Source organism: Salmo trutta, chromosome 8 (genome assembly GCF_901001165.1).
Source record: "Salmo trutta chromosome 8, fSalTru1.1, whole genome shotgun sequence".
Taxonomy (NCBI): Eukaryota; Metazoa; Chordata; class Actinopteri; order Salmoniformes; family Salmonidae; genus Salmo; species Salmo trutta.
This window is the reverse complement of record NC_042964.1, coordinates 21,642,156-21,657,867: the sequence shown is the minus strand read 5'-3', so window position 1 is coordinate 21,657,867 and position 15,712 is coordinate 21,642,156. Positions and strand designations below refer to the sequence as shown.

Below are 15,712 nucleotides of genomic sequence, written 5' to 3'. Positions count from 1 at the left end.
AACATGGTGGTAAGTAGGATTGATGAGAACAAAATAAACATATTACTACCTTCTGAGATCTTAAAAAAGCAACAACATTCAAATGGAGACAGACATTTTAATGGTTGGTGGCACAATATGCACTGTAGGCCTATCTCAGGCCCAGATCCTAATTTGAACTTGTCCCTGACCTAAACAGTGAGGAAAAATATTAGTCTTCAGACCAACTGGTTCGCTATCAGAGCATCTGCACTCCTTTTTTAAACAACGCGTTAGGGACTTTTCTGCCCCTTTTCTGAAATAGAAACCCTGTGCTGCAATATCTTCATTAAACTGTGACATGTTATGTTTCTATGCAGCACGAGATGCATCTGAAGAGGACTCCTCCCTTGGGAGACTCGTTAATGATGATCACAAAAGACACAATCTCAAAATGAAGGCCATACAAGCAAACGATGAGCCACACTTGTGCCTCTTCGCGACTCGAGATATTGTAGCTGGCGAAGAGTTGACTTATAGTTACGGTGATTCAGACTGACCATGGAGAACACAGGTGAGGAACTTTTTTTTTAAAGATGCTAGATGAGATTACCACCCATCTTGGAAGAGCCGGGATGATGAGCAATTCACTACCCTGTCATGCAATATGTTGTAATGCAGACAGTGTATCTTAACTACCAAGATGTAATTGATGTCTAATTGTTGTCTTGGTTCACTTATTTCAGGTCATCAAAGCTGATGTGTCGTCCAGCCCAAAACCTATGGTAAGAACTTTACTAAAGTCATAGATCAATATGAGTTTCTTTTTTCTATTTTCACATTTACTATTTCACTGGAATGCAGTGCACTTGTTGCATACATCAAAAGTTAACTAAATATACAATACATTCAAATATATTAAATAAAAACATCAGCAATAAGAACTCAGTAGTTAGGCTCTTGTGGGCTCATTTAGTAGCCCAACTAATGAGGGTATTGCGCTTCTCCTGTAAAGTTCAGTCCTGCATCTGAGCAGAATAGGATGTTCAAAACTAAACGTTACACATATGGCATTTCCTGTGTGCTTTCTTATACAGTAGGTCCCCAGATGTATACAATGCATTAGATCACATTTTTGGCCAAAACCTGAGTTGATTTGAGGTGATTTTTCAGTGTTTTAAAAATGTTGATTATGAGTCAGCATCCAGGGGGTGTGTCAGTTTCTACAAAAACAGTCTCTTAGTGCATAGATGTCTGTGACTATTTTGCCTGTTGGTCACAGGCTGGGAGCAGCACGGGGCTGTGGCAGAGCAGAGCACCTGGAGCACTTAGGGGTGAAGTCCCTTGCTCAAAGGAAAAACAGCAGTAGGTAGTACACAGGGATATTGAAGCCGGTAACCCACCGGGCTTCAATATCCCCGTATACTACCTATTGCCGTTGTGCCCATCAGCAAGGCACTTTACAACACACACATCACAGGCTGATAGCAGGACAGGGGCTCCATAAAGTGATTGTTCTCTGTAATAATTGACTAGCACAATGCAATAACTCCTAATGTTTGTATTTTTGTGTCTGCTAAGGACGACAAGTTTTTGCCAATGAATTCCTGTATACAGTAGGTCTCCAGATGTATACAATGCATTAGATCAGGGGTCGGCAACTCGGTTTGGCCTTGGGCCAATTTTCTTCTGAGCTAATAGTCGGCAGGCATAATTAGTATAATAACAGCCCAATTCATAGACTTATACAACACTACAAATTATACACAATTTTTAACACCTGCTGGTTAGTATATTAATCAATTCGATGTCAATAACATAATTTCAATCTGATTACACTGATAAAATCACCAGTCTATTAAATTTGTATTTTTTAATTCTCTGTGCATTCTTCTCATATTTCTTGTTTCAACAAAACTGTTGCTGTTAGTAAATTATTCGATCTTAGATGTGCTTATGAATCAAAGCATGTTACTTTCAAAAGTTACCTTTCCACTCAGAGGCCCGACTGACACAGGAAAATGTATGCGTCAACTGCTGGCTACTCGTCCGTTGCTTAACCCAACAACGGAATGTCACAAGTTCTTCCCCAAAAGCTGTCAGGGTTTAAACATCTTATATTTTCAGAAAGTGAATAGCAAATTCCATTTTATGTCTCCTTGAATATAGAAGGCTGCAGCTAAGCCTCATAGTCATAGAGACGATCCTTATGGCGGCAGAACGGCAAAGACCGGCCTTGGCTATAGGTCAGGCAGTATTAGTCACTATTCGGATGAGATTTGATTTACTGGGGGAGGTCGGGTAATGTAATTATGTGCACGAGCACGAAACACCATATCTGTAATTTTTGTCCTGTCTAAATCTGCCATGTCAGTCATTTTTAATTCCAACCAGAATAACCTAATGTTTTTTTGGTCTCCTGAAAGTACTAGTCCCGTGCGAATCGACATCAATATGTATTTGTCACATGCGCCGAATACAACAGGTGCTTACTTACAAGCCCTTAACCAACAATGCAGTTCAAGAAATAGAGTTAAGAAAATATTTACTAAATAAAATACGTCAGATTTCACAAACACATCTCCCCCCGCATCAGTATAGAAAGGGTTCCTAACAAACTGCATCAAACTGCATTGGGGCGGCAGGTAGCCTAGTGGTTAGAGCGTTGAACTAGTAACTGAAAGGTTGCAAGATCGAATCCCCGAGCTGACAAGCTAAAAATCTGTTGTTCTGCCCCTGAACAAGGCATTTAATCCACTGTCCAGGGCCTGTCATTAAAAATAAGAATTTGTTTATAACTGACTTGCCTAGTTGAATAAAGGTAAAACAAATTTTAAAAAATCACCTTTGTGGGAGACTAAACTCATCAAATCTTGTTGCAAAGTTCACTTTCAGTTTAACTGAAAACTCTGACAGCTTAGCCAACGTTTGTTTGCCATTTTTCTGCCTTGAATTCAGGAATTCATTGACAAAAAAGTATCTTTAAAAAATGTATAAAACAACATCTCATGTCACATTAGGGACTATTGTCCAGCCTAGCCTTCAACAGTTACCCACTGTAGGGAAAAGGTTTTGGGGAGCTCATATCAGAGGAGAAAAGAAAAGCAGTCAATCTTTCAATCATGTCAATAACTGTTTTATCCCTCCCCTGTAGTCCCAAATGAAGTCCAAGTGATTGATGCCACTCAAAAAACAAACCTCAGCTACAAACTCCTCATCAAGCATTTACACTAGTATGTGTTGGGTTTGTTGTGGCGGCAATTGCAGAGAAATGCAATTATCTCCTCCCTAAACTCTCATACTCTCTTGAGAGCTTTAGGCCTACCCTTACTTAGCTACCTAACATAATTTTGTAAAAGTAGATCATGATGCTCAGCAGACCAAGAAACAAGCCATGTTGAAGGATAAATGTTGATTGGATAAAGTTTGATAGTCATAGCTGAGTCCGTTGTTTTTTAAGTCACAGTTTAGCCAAAGCATGTTCAGGCAGTGTGGTCTTTCCGTGGCGAAAGAGCCAATAGGTGGGCAGACAGACCCTTGTACTCCTGTTAGCAGCTCTGATTGGCAGTAACTGATATGTTACTGATATTGATTGACAGCACTTAATGGGCAGGACTATAGGAAAAGAGATTCTCCCATTGGATAATATTGAGCAAGGGCTCATTTTGTTACTAAATATCAGATTTATTTCTGCTGGGATTTAATGTAAGCTAAATTATCTTTAAAAAATGTATAAAACAACTTCTCATGGCACATTAGGGACTGTGAAATGACACACGCACACAGACACAGCCTATCACACTAACACACACAATCTACACCCACATTATTCTTTAGTTGTATTGTTTGTATAAGTCATTGTATTCTAACCCTAATGCTGATTCTAACCCTAAGCCCCATAGAAAAAGCCTTATTCCTTGTCTGGCCTTGCAAAATGTCCCCAGTTGGTCAAATTTTTGTTAGTTTGCTATTCTTGTGGGGACCAGAGTATAGTTAATCATGTCCACTCTCACACTCGAACACACACAATCTACACACACATTATTCTTTAGGTGTACTGTTTGTATACTGTTGTATTTAATATTTGTGTGAATGTTTTTGGCTATTAGTGTGTCTGCTTGGTTACTTATCATGTTTTATGGTCCTTTCTGTTATATTGTACCTTAACGTTAAAGGAACTAGTAGTATTTAAGTATTTCTGTGCCGCTTATGTTCTGATTGTTTTTATAATTTCAGCTCAACAAACAAATTCTTGGATATGATTCTGATGACTCAATCAGCAGCATAGAAATGACAGAAGAAGAATATGTGCCAGAAGCGGAAAGTGAGAGCAGTTTAGAGGACTTTAATGCATTGATGGACAAATGCCCCACTAAGCCAGATCTGCAACAGACGACGGTTTAATAGATCCTGTATATGCAAACATCATAGGATACAAGAGGTGATACGGGAGGCCATGACAGGAAAATCAGATAAGGGACCTGCCCAGGTAAATCTTATTGATGTGTTTGTTCCTATCTCCACTTGCCGCCTCTTTGGTCTCATTTTGTAAGGAAAATTCACTGAGAAGATTTGGCCATTTTAACAATTTAACTTAGTCAAATGTAAATGGCAATATTATTGTCTCTGCTCCTTTTGGAATACTCCCTAACACAAAAGCATCATAACAAAGTACACAATGAAACAAAACAATGGGTAGGGAATGTAATAATCTCCATTCCCCGTAGAGATAGAACAGACACAAAGCAGGTGGGGGCGGCAGAACAAAAAGACCGGCAAGTAGCCTAGCGATTATAGCGTTGGGCCAGTAACCAGAAGGTTGCTAGTTCAAATCCGAGCCAACAAGGTGAAAAAATAGTCTGTGCTGTCTGCCTGATTTAACCCTAAGTGCTCCTGTAAGTCGCACTGGATAACAGTGTCTGCTAAATTCCTAAAATAATAATGAGCATTTAGTATCCAGTTTGCATGCAGCAGTATAACACATGTATAGAATTGAAACACAGCATGGTATGGTGAGGCAGTAGCAGCAGAAAGGAAGTGCATGGTCAAGCAGCAGCTATTAAATGCCTCAGGAATAATGTTTCATTGTGTCCCAAGGTTCTAAGAAGAGGAAGTGGAGTGAGGAGGAGAAAGGGGCAGCGGGGATTTTTTTTAAAGCAATTCATCCACTCCAGAGATACTCCAGGGAAAGCAGACTGTCTTGCATGCATCAAGGCAGCGCCACAAGCTCTCAGAGCGGGACTGGTGGGCAGTGAAGTATTATGTCAAGAATAGAATTACAGGACGTGAGAGGGACTACCAGAAAATGATGTATTCATGTAATTTGAACTCGTTGATAAACGGCTAATGGCCAACAACTGCATCAACCATAAACTAAAAGTACAGCTATCATGCTTGTAAACAAATTATAGAGTTCAAAAACAGATTTTTATAAATACTGTTTTGTTGCATTTAACTGCCAAAAATGCTGTTATAGAAACCATTTCCTTAGTATGGTGACGTCAGAGGTCACCATGTGGTAGAAGTGGGAGCTCAGGATGATGAGTTTCCCACTAGTAATTACCAGTTGGAGGGCCATTCAAGAGGATTCTTCCCAGTGTTATGTACTTGGTAACAAACGCACCATGATACTGCCTCCTTCAGTGCCTGATGCGTACTTGTGACTCTCAAAAAGGGGTCTTGTCTAGCACGGTCCATCTCACACTCCGGGGTAATGTGAAAGCCTTGCCCCCACTAAGCCATGCCTCCTAAATAATTTCCCAGTGTGTCTTGACTTTTCTAGTGAATTGTAACGTTACCACTGTATTTGTATCTGACACGTTGTTGAATTCATTCATTTTCAGTCCTGTGGCCTTAACCAGGTGTATATTATCATCATAAAGTCTTTGACATTACGTATCTCTGAAGGTACTTTGTGTTTTTTAAAATATTTTTGTACTATAGGGAACTATACTCTACCCTTATTTCTAAGTGTGTATACCTGCTTCCTGTCTGTCCCCCTGCCGGCCCATCTGTCTGTCCCCCTGCCGGCCCGTCTGTCTCTGTCCCTCCACCTCCCTGTTTGTTTGTAAATAAAAAAATCTGCCTGCCAAAAATCTGTCCTGCTCCTTCCCTGACTTTTCCTGAATGTTTGTATTTTACACTTGTCAGAATTTTGAAATCACAAAAGTATTCAGAGCCTTTGTACCCATTTTATTTCACACCTATTTCCTACTTAACCCGCCAAGACAATGTGCTGTAGGACGTTGGTACCCAGCCAGGTGCTAATGCATCTCTCTCTCCACTGAATGAATGACGAATGTGCGATAATTGTCCACCTTCACAATTTAATTTAAATTAGGCCTAACTGAGTGATGAGGAGGGTGAAGAGGTTGATTTTTAATTTAGAAAGTGTAAGGATGAGTTTATTATGCATATTTATCAGCAGCAAATAATTTGACCGCATGACTTGTGGGTTGATACCATAACTTTTACATTTTACTTAGTAAAAATCAGTTGTTATGGGACTGTTTTATTTACTTTAACTCTTTAATAATTATCACATTTATTGTAAGGGAAATAAAACATTCTAAATGTTGCACCAGGCCTTCTGAATAATGCATATTGAGTGGGAAACAAACAATGCCAGACAACCTTATTAGCCGGTGCATCGAAACTACACATAATTGGCCAATGCAGGGAAAGGAGCATCGCTTTATCAAATGGCTGATTATAGTATTATTATTATCTTTATAGTTTCTGTAAGAAGCTGTAACTGGAGTTTATTTTTTACATTTTAGTCATTTAGCAGACACTCTTATCCAGAGCGACATACATTTCATTTTCATTTCATACATTTTTGTTTTTCTCCGTACTGGCCGCCCGTGGGAATCGAACCCACAACCCTGGCGTTACAAACACCATGCGTTGCAAACACTATGCTCTACCAACTGAGCTACAAGGAAGGTTAGTTACTATAACTCTATTACTAATCAAACCTATTAATAAAGTTGATCAAATGGATTACACTGTAATGTTTTATTGTAATGGAAACAAAAATAGGCTATAGGCCTATGTGTTTCTAGGACTGTAGAATTATACAAAACATATCCTTGACTCTAAACAAATAACTATTGTTTTTTTTATTAATATATTCCCATTATTTCTTCATGCTGTTGTCATGACGTTGTCCTCTTTGGGTACAGGAAGGACAGTTGACCCCCTCCCCTTTGTACCATCACCCAACCGACCTTCCCCCCAACCCAGGGTTGTAAAAATTCCAAGAGGAGAATCTACTACCACATGTTTCATAGAGAGACAAAGGAAATTCTTCCAACTCATAGAATTGGAGAACCGAGCGACATGTGTGTTCTGGAGAAGATATGGAAGATTGATGAAGACTCCAGCTACGAACTGGTCCGCTTGGTACAATTTTGTGATACTCAGAAGAGACAATATAGCCATATTACCATAAAACTGTTTATATAATAGCCTCAGCGATGAGACTGGCATCATAATGGTTGTATAAAATGTATTAATAAGGATAAAGCTATTTGTAATACATTGAGATGCTATGTACTGATGTTAATGTGATAGAATTGTATTTCTGTAACCAAGTCTAACTCAGTCATAGGCACGCCCCCAGGGACACAGACAGGACCAGGCGTCATTTGACAAGCCTGTTCTATGGACACTATAAAACACCCCCTGATTTACATTTCTTGAGACCAGGCCTGCACTCCATGGCCATTAGGTTTTATCATCCAAGTACTCTACTGAAAGTGAACCATACCACGTGGTTAACTTTTAGACTATCGATATCAACAGAATAAGAACAAGTCTTTGATATTAATTATTAGTCTGCAGCTAAGTAAATTATATCATCGAACGCGAAGACCAACGAAACATCCATTCTATGACAACATTAATGAATGTCGCTCTGAAAGATCCATTCTAACCGAGAGAGAGAGAACGCGGACAAAACTCTCCATCAGAACATAACTCTTCAAAAGGGATCCCGACGACACATGAGCATAAATATATATTGATTGCAATTGTTCCCGAATGAGTGAGCCTTCAATTGTCAATTGTTAATATTAATGAACTCAGTGTAACTTTTCAGCTGACCGTTTATGACCCATTGTCTAACAGACCAGCCATGCTTGTTAGCCATTAGGGCACATTACTATACCAATCCTTTGTGACGATAATTACTGTTTGTATGTTTTCTGTTAATTACTTAGTGTAGTAAATAAATGATTTTAAGACAATTGATGTATGGATGATTTTAGTAAAGACTGGGTTCGTGCAGATACAACAATTTACGACGTTTGGAATGAGACTGGACGCGAGGTAAAATACGCCATTGAAACCAGAAGATAATCGGCCTATATTATAATATAGGAAAGTTAGGAAAATTATAACTTTGTAATGTGAATATTTTTCTTGGTGCCCCGATCTCCTAGTTAATTACAATTAAGCGATTAATCAGTTTAATCGCGTGATAATAATTACAGGGAGTTAATTGATAAACCTATCTTCAGTTTAATGGTACCCAAAGACACGACACTGTTAATCATTTACAATAGTTTATGCACTATTTATGAAGCATTTATATATCAAGCATATTTGCACACCTTGTAGGTTGATATGCATCTGATGCATATGCTAAAGAGAACACCTGGCAACATTCTCTAGTTGGTAGTGATATGCTGAAATTGCTAGTAATTCAAATTTAGCTAGATTAGAATCCATCCTCCCCTTCTGCCCTAAACAATAGTCTACACTATTGTCCCCAGATGGTACTAGTTGGTCGCAACTTGGTCCCCAGATGGGACTTCCTGTTGATGCCAAATAAGGAGTTTCCTCTTGTGTCCCCACATTGTTCACCTTCCCAGTCCCCACAATGTAATCTACCCTTATTTCAATTAATCAATTACATTTGAAGGGGTGTATTTATTATGGAATTTTTTTAAATAGATTTTTTGATGTTTTCATCTTGTCTCTAGGTTGTCAGAAATGTGGTGCCCCAGAATGTGGTGTGAGAACAGGTGTCCCCAGTAGGTGATATAAACATGTGTGTGTGTGTGTGTGTGAGTGGTGGCTGGAGATGTCCATTTCCATTGTGCCCAAATGGAGGTTAGCTGAGCAAAAGTTTCAGGGAAGGCCTACTCTATCTATTTTTACATTTTTCTAGAATACGTCTCTCTGTTTTTCTGTGTACGGTGAAGGGGTGTGATCATAGCGTGAAGTGGTGTGATCTAAGCAGACTGTCATCATATAGGAAGTAGAGGGGATGTTAGAAGGACTGTAGTTGTAGAGAAAGTCACTTGTCTGTGGGGACAGAATGGAGCACACCTTGTTCTGTTTGCTACTATGTAAGTACTGAGTTAGTGTGTTTGTTTATGAACACTAATTACCTCATTTACTAAGAATTTAAGGGAAAAAGGGAATAAGACAGTAATCGAAATGAAGACAGTTTCATGCTTTAGCTTTGTTTTTTGTGTTTTAGCCCTTATTGAGAAAATATTAGTAAATGTCACTCAAAGGAAATTGCCACAGACCTGGTTAGTGTGGTGGTGGGCATTTAACCAAGTCATTACTCAGGAACTAAAGAGTGGTGCTAACTCAGTGGTTGCAAAATGTGCTGTCAATGACAATGAATATAAAATGCAATATTTGTTGGATGTGTTGTATAATCAATTTGTGATTATTGTAAATGGTTGAGGGTTCCTTCACTACAGTTATAGTAAACTGTGTTAAGAGATTAATGAGTGGTGTTTTGGTGTTTTTGGTCTCTCTGTGTGCAGAACATGGGAAGTTAGCTGCCATTTAAAGCTGCAGTCCGAAATTTAAACTACAACAAAATGGCCACCCTGACACTTTTTGTGGTGTATGGCTGAGGGATGGGGCTAAGGAAATTCATTAATCTACATTGTTTACAATAATTGTCATAACATAACCATACATTTTGGTTTATGATGGGGAAAGACAGGTTTGAGGGAATTAAAAGTTGTACTCTTCAAGAATAAATGCCTATGATTAATTTAAAGATCCAACATGTATGTAGAAATCGTAGATTGCACCTTTAAAATAAAGTACAGGATGGATTTGGTAATCAGTAACATGAATATGGCGTGGTGTTATTTAGTTCTATCTAATATTGGAGCAATGTGACTTTCTTTGTTGTAGTGCTGAGTACACACATATACACTGGACACTCTGAAGATGATGATGGTAGATATTTGTACGCTTGATCAAGCCTTCATCTCTTAATGCTTCATCAAATGTTTTATTTGTAATTTTTAAAGCTGCTTTTGGATAGACATATTTTGTGTTTTGAGTGTCTCAAAATAACATGTGTGAAGTAATTGTTTCATGCTGGTTTTATGTTGTGTAGGACAGGCAAAGGCTTTTCTGACCATACACCCCAAATCCTCCCAGATATTCAGTGGAGAGTCTGTCACTTTCAGATGTAACATACAGAGGGGAAAAGTCACTGACTGGAAATATACATGGCGCAAGGATGATGTAGACTCAATCAGTAGGAAGCATGAATATGAGATCAGTGAGGTTAATATTTCAAACAGTGGTGACTACAGGTGTCTGGGTGAACATATTGATAATGGGACATATTCTCAGTGGAGTGATGCAGTCAGACTGACAGTGACAGGTAAGTCATCTAATCTCTCATTCACATCAGTGTCTCCATGCACATAACCACTTGACATAGGGCCCCATCTCTCTACATTAGTGTCACTGGTGAGCTCGCTATTAACCTTCAATCACTATCTGAACTTTCTGAATTTTGAGCCAATGAGGGAAAATGTAAATATACTGTATAGACTTTAAATTCTAACTGAATGGAGTCAACATACTCCTATTTAAAATAAACTTTAATAAAAACTTAACAGCAACAGCTAAATTATTCTAAATGACCAAGCATGTATCGAGATGTTTTGATATTCTGCTCTCTGTTTTCTTAGCTCTTCCTGAAACTTCAGTGACCGTGAATCCAAACCCTGCAGACACTGGAGAGACAGTAACTCTGACGTGTTCAGTGGGGTCTGACAGTGGGTGGAGCTATACATGGTACAAAGACAACACTAAGAACGTAGTGACCTTGTCTGACAGACACACTACAACAGGAGCCACATTCACCATCAGTAGAGCTGCTGAGTCTGACCAGGGTCTCTACTGGTGTCAGGGAGAGATCCAGTCCAGATCCATATCATCAATCATCAGTGATCCTGTCACTTTCACTGTGAATGGTGAGTAAGTGTGACTGTGTTGACCGTGTTAGGTAAGTCTGTTTTTATGGGATTGAAAGACAAAGACAGAAGGGATGAGGTCAAATAGAAGACAGTGAGATCAATGATGGAACAAAACTATAGTTTGATTTTGGGGAAATGTACAATACCATAATAACAAAATGGTAAACATTTTAAAGATTGAACATATGATTTGTGTCATTTCCTTCATAACAGATAGACCCCAAGCTGTCCTGAGTGTCTCTCCTCAGTGGCTGAACCCTGGAGACTCAGTGACTCTGAGCTGTGGGGTTAAAGAGTCATCTACAGGCTGGAGGTTCTTCTGGTACCAAACTGTTCCCTACACAGCTGGGTTACTCTCCCTATCAGACAGGTCCTACTCTGTAGAGCCTCTATCTGGCAATGGGACTACTGAAGACTCCTTCACTCTGATCCCTGCTGGTCCAAGTCACACAGGAGGATATGTGTGTAGAGCTGGGAGAGGAGACCCAGTCTATGACACATTCTACAGTGAACCTCAGTTTCTCTGGTCAGGAGGTAACTAACTGCATTGAAACTGCATTTAATCATATTTAAGTCACCCTCATGTGTATATATAACTATACGTTTTACTCTGTCACTCTTTGTTTCAGATCCGCAACCATCACTGTCTCTAAAAATAAGACCTAAGAGAACTCAACACTTTACATCAAAGTCTCTCTCACTAAGCTGTGAGGAGAAGAGGAACTCTACTGGATGGAGACTGAAGAGATACAGAGAGAAAGCAGTGGAGTCAGAGTGTGGCTCTAACTGGGGATCAATAGCAGGGTCCACATGTACCATCAGGTCCACATACACAGGGGACAGTGGAGTTTACTGGTGTGAGTCTGGATCAGGAGAGTACAGTAATGCTGTCAACATCACAGTGGATGGTATGTCTGTTGTACAACATTCATTAACCTTTTTTTTACCGTTCACGGTATGATAATGATGTTCAAGTCTGTAATTGAATGGTTGCATCTAATAAAATACAAGCTCATGTGAGTGATAACTCCAGATTTACAGTTATATTTATATATTATGTTACACAGTTGGTCCTCTGATCCTGGACAGCCCTCCCTATCCCGTGACTGAGGGAGACTCTGTGACTCTGAGCTGTACAAATAGAAATCAGGAAACAAACCTGATCCCCAAGGTTGATTTCTACAAAGATGGAGTACTCATCAGGAATGAGACCACAGGAGAGATGACCATCCCTGTAGTATCCAAGTCAGATGAAGGCTTCTATAAGTGTAAATCTAATGAAGGAGAATCACCAGATAGCTGGGTGACAGTGAGAGGTGAGAAGTGTGTATGTGTGTGTGTGTGTGTGTGTGTGTGTGTGTGTGTGTGTGTGTGTGTGTGTGTGTTCATGGTTAAACATGTGTTTTGCTCGTCCCTCCAGGTTCTGTTGTCTCCATCTCTCTGCTGCCCAGACTGCTGTGTAGTCTGCTGGTGGTGTCTCCCTTTCTACTGGTGTCTATTGTGCTGATGGTGAAATGCTGCAGGGCTCGAGGTGACCTCTTTATTTCAGTGTGTATCGACAATCAACTTATCCAGCTTGATATTCTCCTTCTTTATGTCATGCTCTTATATCACTCAAATGGTTCATGTCAAATGTAAATAGAAAAGTGCCCATGGTCAGCTATTTTTGTTAAATGTGTTCTATGGAACTGTTCTCCCCTCAAAAAAGGCAAACTAACCCTTTATTACTTTTGATGGATTACATTTTAGTGCTGAGCAGTTGAAAGAGCAGTTGAATCAGTTTAACTCCAATGCTACTCTCTGTCCGTTATATTCCCATAGGCCTGTGTTCAACAGCCAAATCTCTTCAATACGAGTTACGATCTGATGATGTCATTGAACAGACTGAATCATCCGTGTGATCATTACAGTAAGAACTGTAAACTGAACAACCATTTTGGGATTTTTATGTTTTTGCCATTGCCTTTACATTGATTTATGACAGTGTTTACTGAGTCAAATATCACTGAATGGAATTTTACAAATACTAAATGTTATGATTTAGCAAGTTGCCGTTTTCAGCTTTTGGGGGCTTGTATGCTTGGCTTTGTTTTCGTTAATTGTTGTTCATTTTCTTGAAATATTGCAGTTACCCATCTTTGACTTCAGTTTGTTGATTAAACAATAGTGTAGTGCCTGTTTTGTTTAAAAGCTGAATTTGCTTTTTTTTTTATATTTTGTGTTTTACATAATGTCAAGCTTTTTATATACATTTTCATAATTAAGAAAAAACCTAAAGGTGGGTTTATACTTGGTTGGCTGACCTGCTAATACAACTTTAACAGTTAAGTTGGCACATTTATTATTTGTTTTAATTCAATTAACGCTTATTTTTTGTATATATTGTACATCATTTTCACTTCTATGTCTCTATGTTTTTTGTAAAATTGTATTTTTACAGTAATTATAGGAGCCAGATTAGTATTCCACTATGGAACTTGAATGAAGAGAGTGTTTGTTGTCTTACATCAGATAGCGCAATGATTCCGCACGACGATCGCATAAGAGACAATGGAGGGTGTGTTGTATTTTGGATTTTAAATGTTGTATTAAATCTCATATGTCAAACAAAAAGTGATGATTCCCTACATCATTGTATTCCTTTGACAATATTGCTGTCAGTCTTCTGTAAAGCACATCCAGATTTGTCTTCTACTGATTGGAACCCATTGTGAAATGGTCCATGTCTGTACTAATATGATAACTATACATTTACGTCATTTAGCAGACGCTGTTATCTAGAGCGACTTATAGTAGTGAATTCATATATTTCATACATTTTTTCTCTCTACTGGTCCCCCATTGGAATCGAACCTGCAGACCTGGCATTGCAAACACCATGCTAGACTAACTGAGCCACACGGGACCATAGAGAGAGGAAGGAATAAGAGGGCAGACACAGTAGACTGAGGGGTTATGTTGTCGCTATGGACCAATGACTATATTAGTTTCTATATTGTGATCCACAAGAACGTAGAGTAGTTGCAGGCCTGTCCTGAAGGGGGCGATAAGAAACCCCAGATGTTTACCTTGTTTCTTCACACGGTGTCTCACAGTCTACGACAAACCACTTAGATATGTTTAGAGGTAAATAGTTTAAAAATTGATTAATGAAGCAAAATTACACTTTAACCTGGAAATCCAGTTCCCCAGTTACAACTTTCAAACTCCCCCCATCTCTGGTCAGTGGTAAAACATTCCACACAGCTGCCTCTGATGAAAACTAGCATTCAAAAGTGTTGGCGTTACTTAACTGAGGGAGACTGTGACTCTACACTGTACAAATAGATATCAGCAAACAAACCCGATCCCCAAGGTTGATTTCTACAAATATGGAGTACTCATCAGGAATGAGACCACAGGGGAGATGACCATCCCTGTAGTATCCAAGTCAGATGAAGGCTTCTATAAGTGTAAATCTAATGAAGGAGAATCACCAGAGAGCTGGGTGACAGTGAGAGGTGAGAAAATGGTCATGGTCACATGACCTTTTCATAATATCAAATCAAATCAAAGTTTATTTGTCACGTGCGCCCCGAATACAACAGGTGTAGTAGACCTTACAGTGAAATGCTTACTTACAGGCTCTAACCAATAGTGCGAAAAAAAGGTATGTGTGTGTGAAGGTAAGTAAAGAAATAAAACAACAGTAAAAAGACATTTGAAAATAAGAGTTGCAAGGCTATATACAGACACTGGTTAGTCAGGCTGATTGAGGTAGTATGTATATGTAGGTATGGTTAAAGTGACTATGCATATATGATGAAGAGAGAGTAGCAGTAGTGTAAAAAGAGGTGAGACACAATGCATGAGGGTAATATCTGTGGGTATCTGTCATTTGTAGTGTTAAAAAGCATACTGTAGGTTTGGAGTTGCAAGCTCAGGCTGGTCATCTGATCTCAAGTCAGTTGTCAAATATATATTCACTTTGTCCACTACTTTATTTATTTTCTACAACTACCTCAGAACCTGATAGTGATTTGCTGTTCTCTCTCCAGGTGTAACTCCTGGACCCTCTACATCAGTCCTAGTAGGAGTGGTTGTGGGCCTGGTTGTTGCTGGTGTTCTACTGGCCATTCTCCTGGTACTGCTGTGTCGATATAAAAAAGCCAAAGGTGAGGCTTTTATAAATTCTCATTTAACTTTTTGGTTCATGTTTAGGAGAAAGACGTCTAATTACAAAAGTTTAAAACAGTAACGACTTGATACAGTATAATAGTATACATTTCTCATATCAGATTCCTGTTGCAACAGAATATTTTGGTGAGTACACCTGTCATTCAACCATGTTCCTTTTCATACAGTAAAATGTAATCTGTGTGTTTCATGAGTATCTCTCTCCCTGCAGATCCCCCAGCCCCAGAGGATCAACCTGGACCCCTTACAAGACCAATAATCTACCCAGGGCCAGGCTCCTGATGCTGGGTATAATAATCTGCAGCATGGTCAGTCTCTCATCCCAG

At 39.1% G+C, this 15,712-nt stretch overlaps 2 protein-coding genes and 1 pseudogene across 2 annotated transcripts in view; 2 read left to right on the top strand and 1 right to left on the bottom strand.

Annotated features, from left to right (window-relative positions):
• Positions 1–15,712, bottom strand: part of LOC115199251 (SLAM family member 8-like) — a 256,891-nt pseudogene that overhangs the window by 108,582 nt on the left and 132,597 nt on the right.
• Positions 1–15,712, top strand: part of LOC115198464 (carcinoembryonic antigen-related cell adhesion molecule 5-like) — a 162,080-nt gene that overhangs the window by 101,890 nt on the left and 44,478 nt on the right. The gene's annotated exons all lie outside the window — the stretch shown is intronic.
• Positions 9,289–13,823, top strand: LOC115198473 (Fc receptor-like protein 5). Its single transcript, XM_029760439.1, has 8 exons — positions 9,289–9,314; positions 10,129–10,609; positions 10,923–11,207; positions 11,424–11,744; positions 11,840–12,118; positions 12,278–12,526; positions 12,631–12,741; positions 13,032–13,823. Exons 2-8 carry the CDS (start codon positions 10,315–10,317, stop codon positions 13,109–13,111), a joined length of 1,620 nt encoding a protein of 539 aa, XP_029616299.1. The 5' UTR covers positions 9,289–9,314; positions 10,129–10,314; the 3' UTR covers positions 13,112–13,823.

What these genes read in the sequence shown, in the direction of transcription:
- LOC115198473 (XM_029760439.1), top strand. Translation starts at nt 10,315, where the DNA reads ATGCTGGTTTTATGTTGTGTAGGACAGGCAAAGGCTTTTCTGACCATA. An exon ending in TCAGTTTCTCTGGTCAGGAG is followed by an intron (nt 11,745 to 11,839) that starts GTAACTAACTGC and finishes TCTTTGTTTCAG; the next exon opens with ATCCGCAACCATCACTGTCT. An exon ending in TGTCAACATCACAGTGGATG is followed by an intron (nt 12,119 to 12,277) that starts GTATGTCTGTTG and finishes TATGTTACACAG; the next exon opens with TTGGTCCTCTGATCCTGGAC.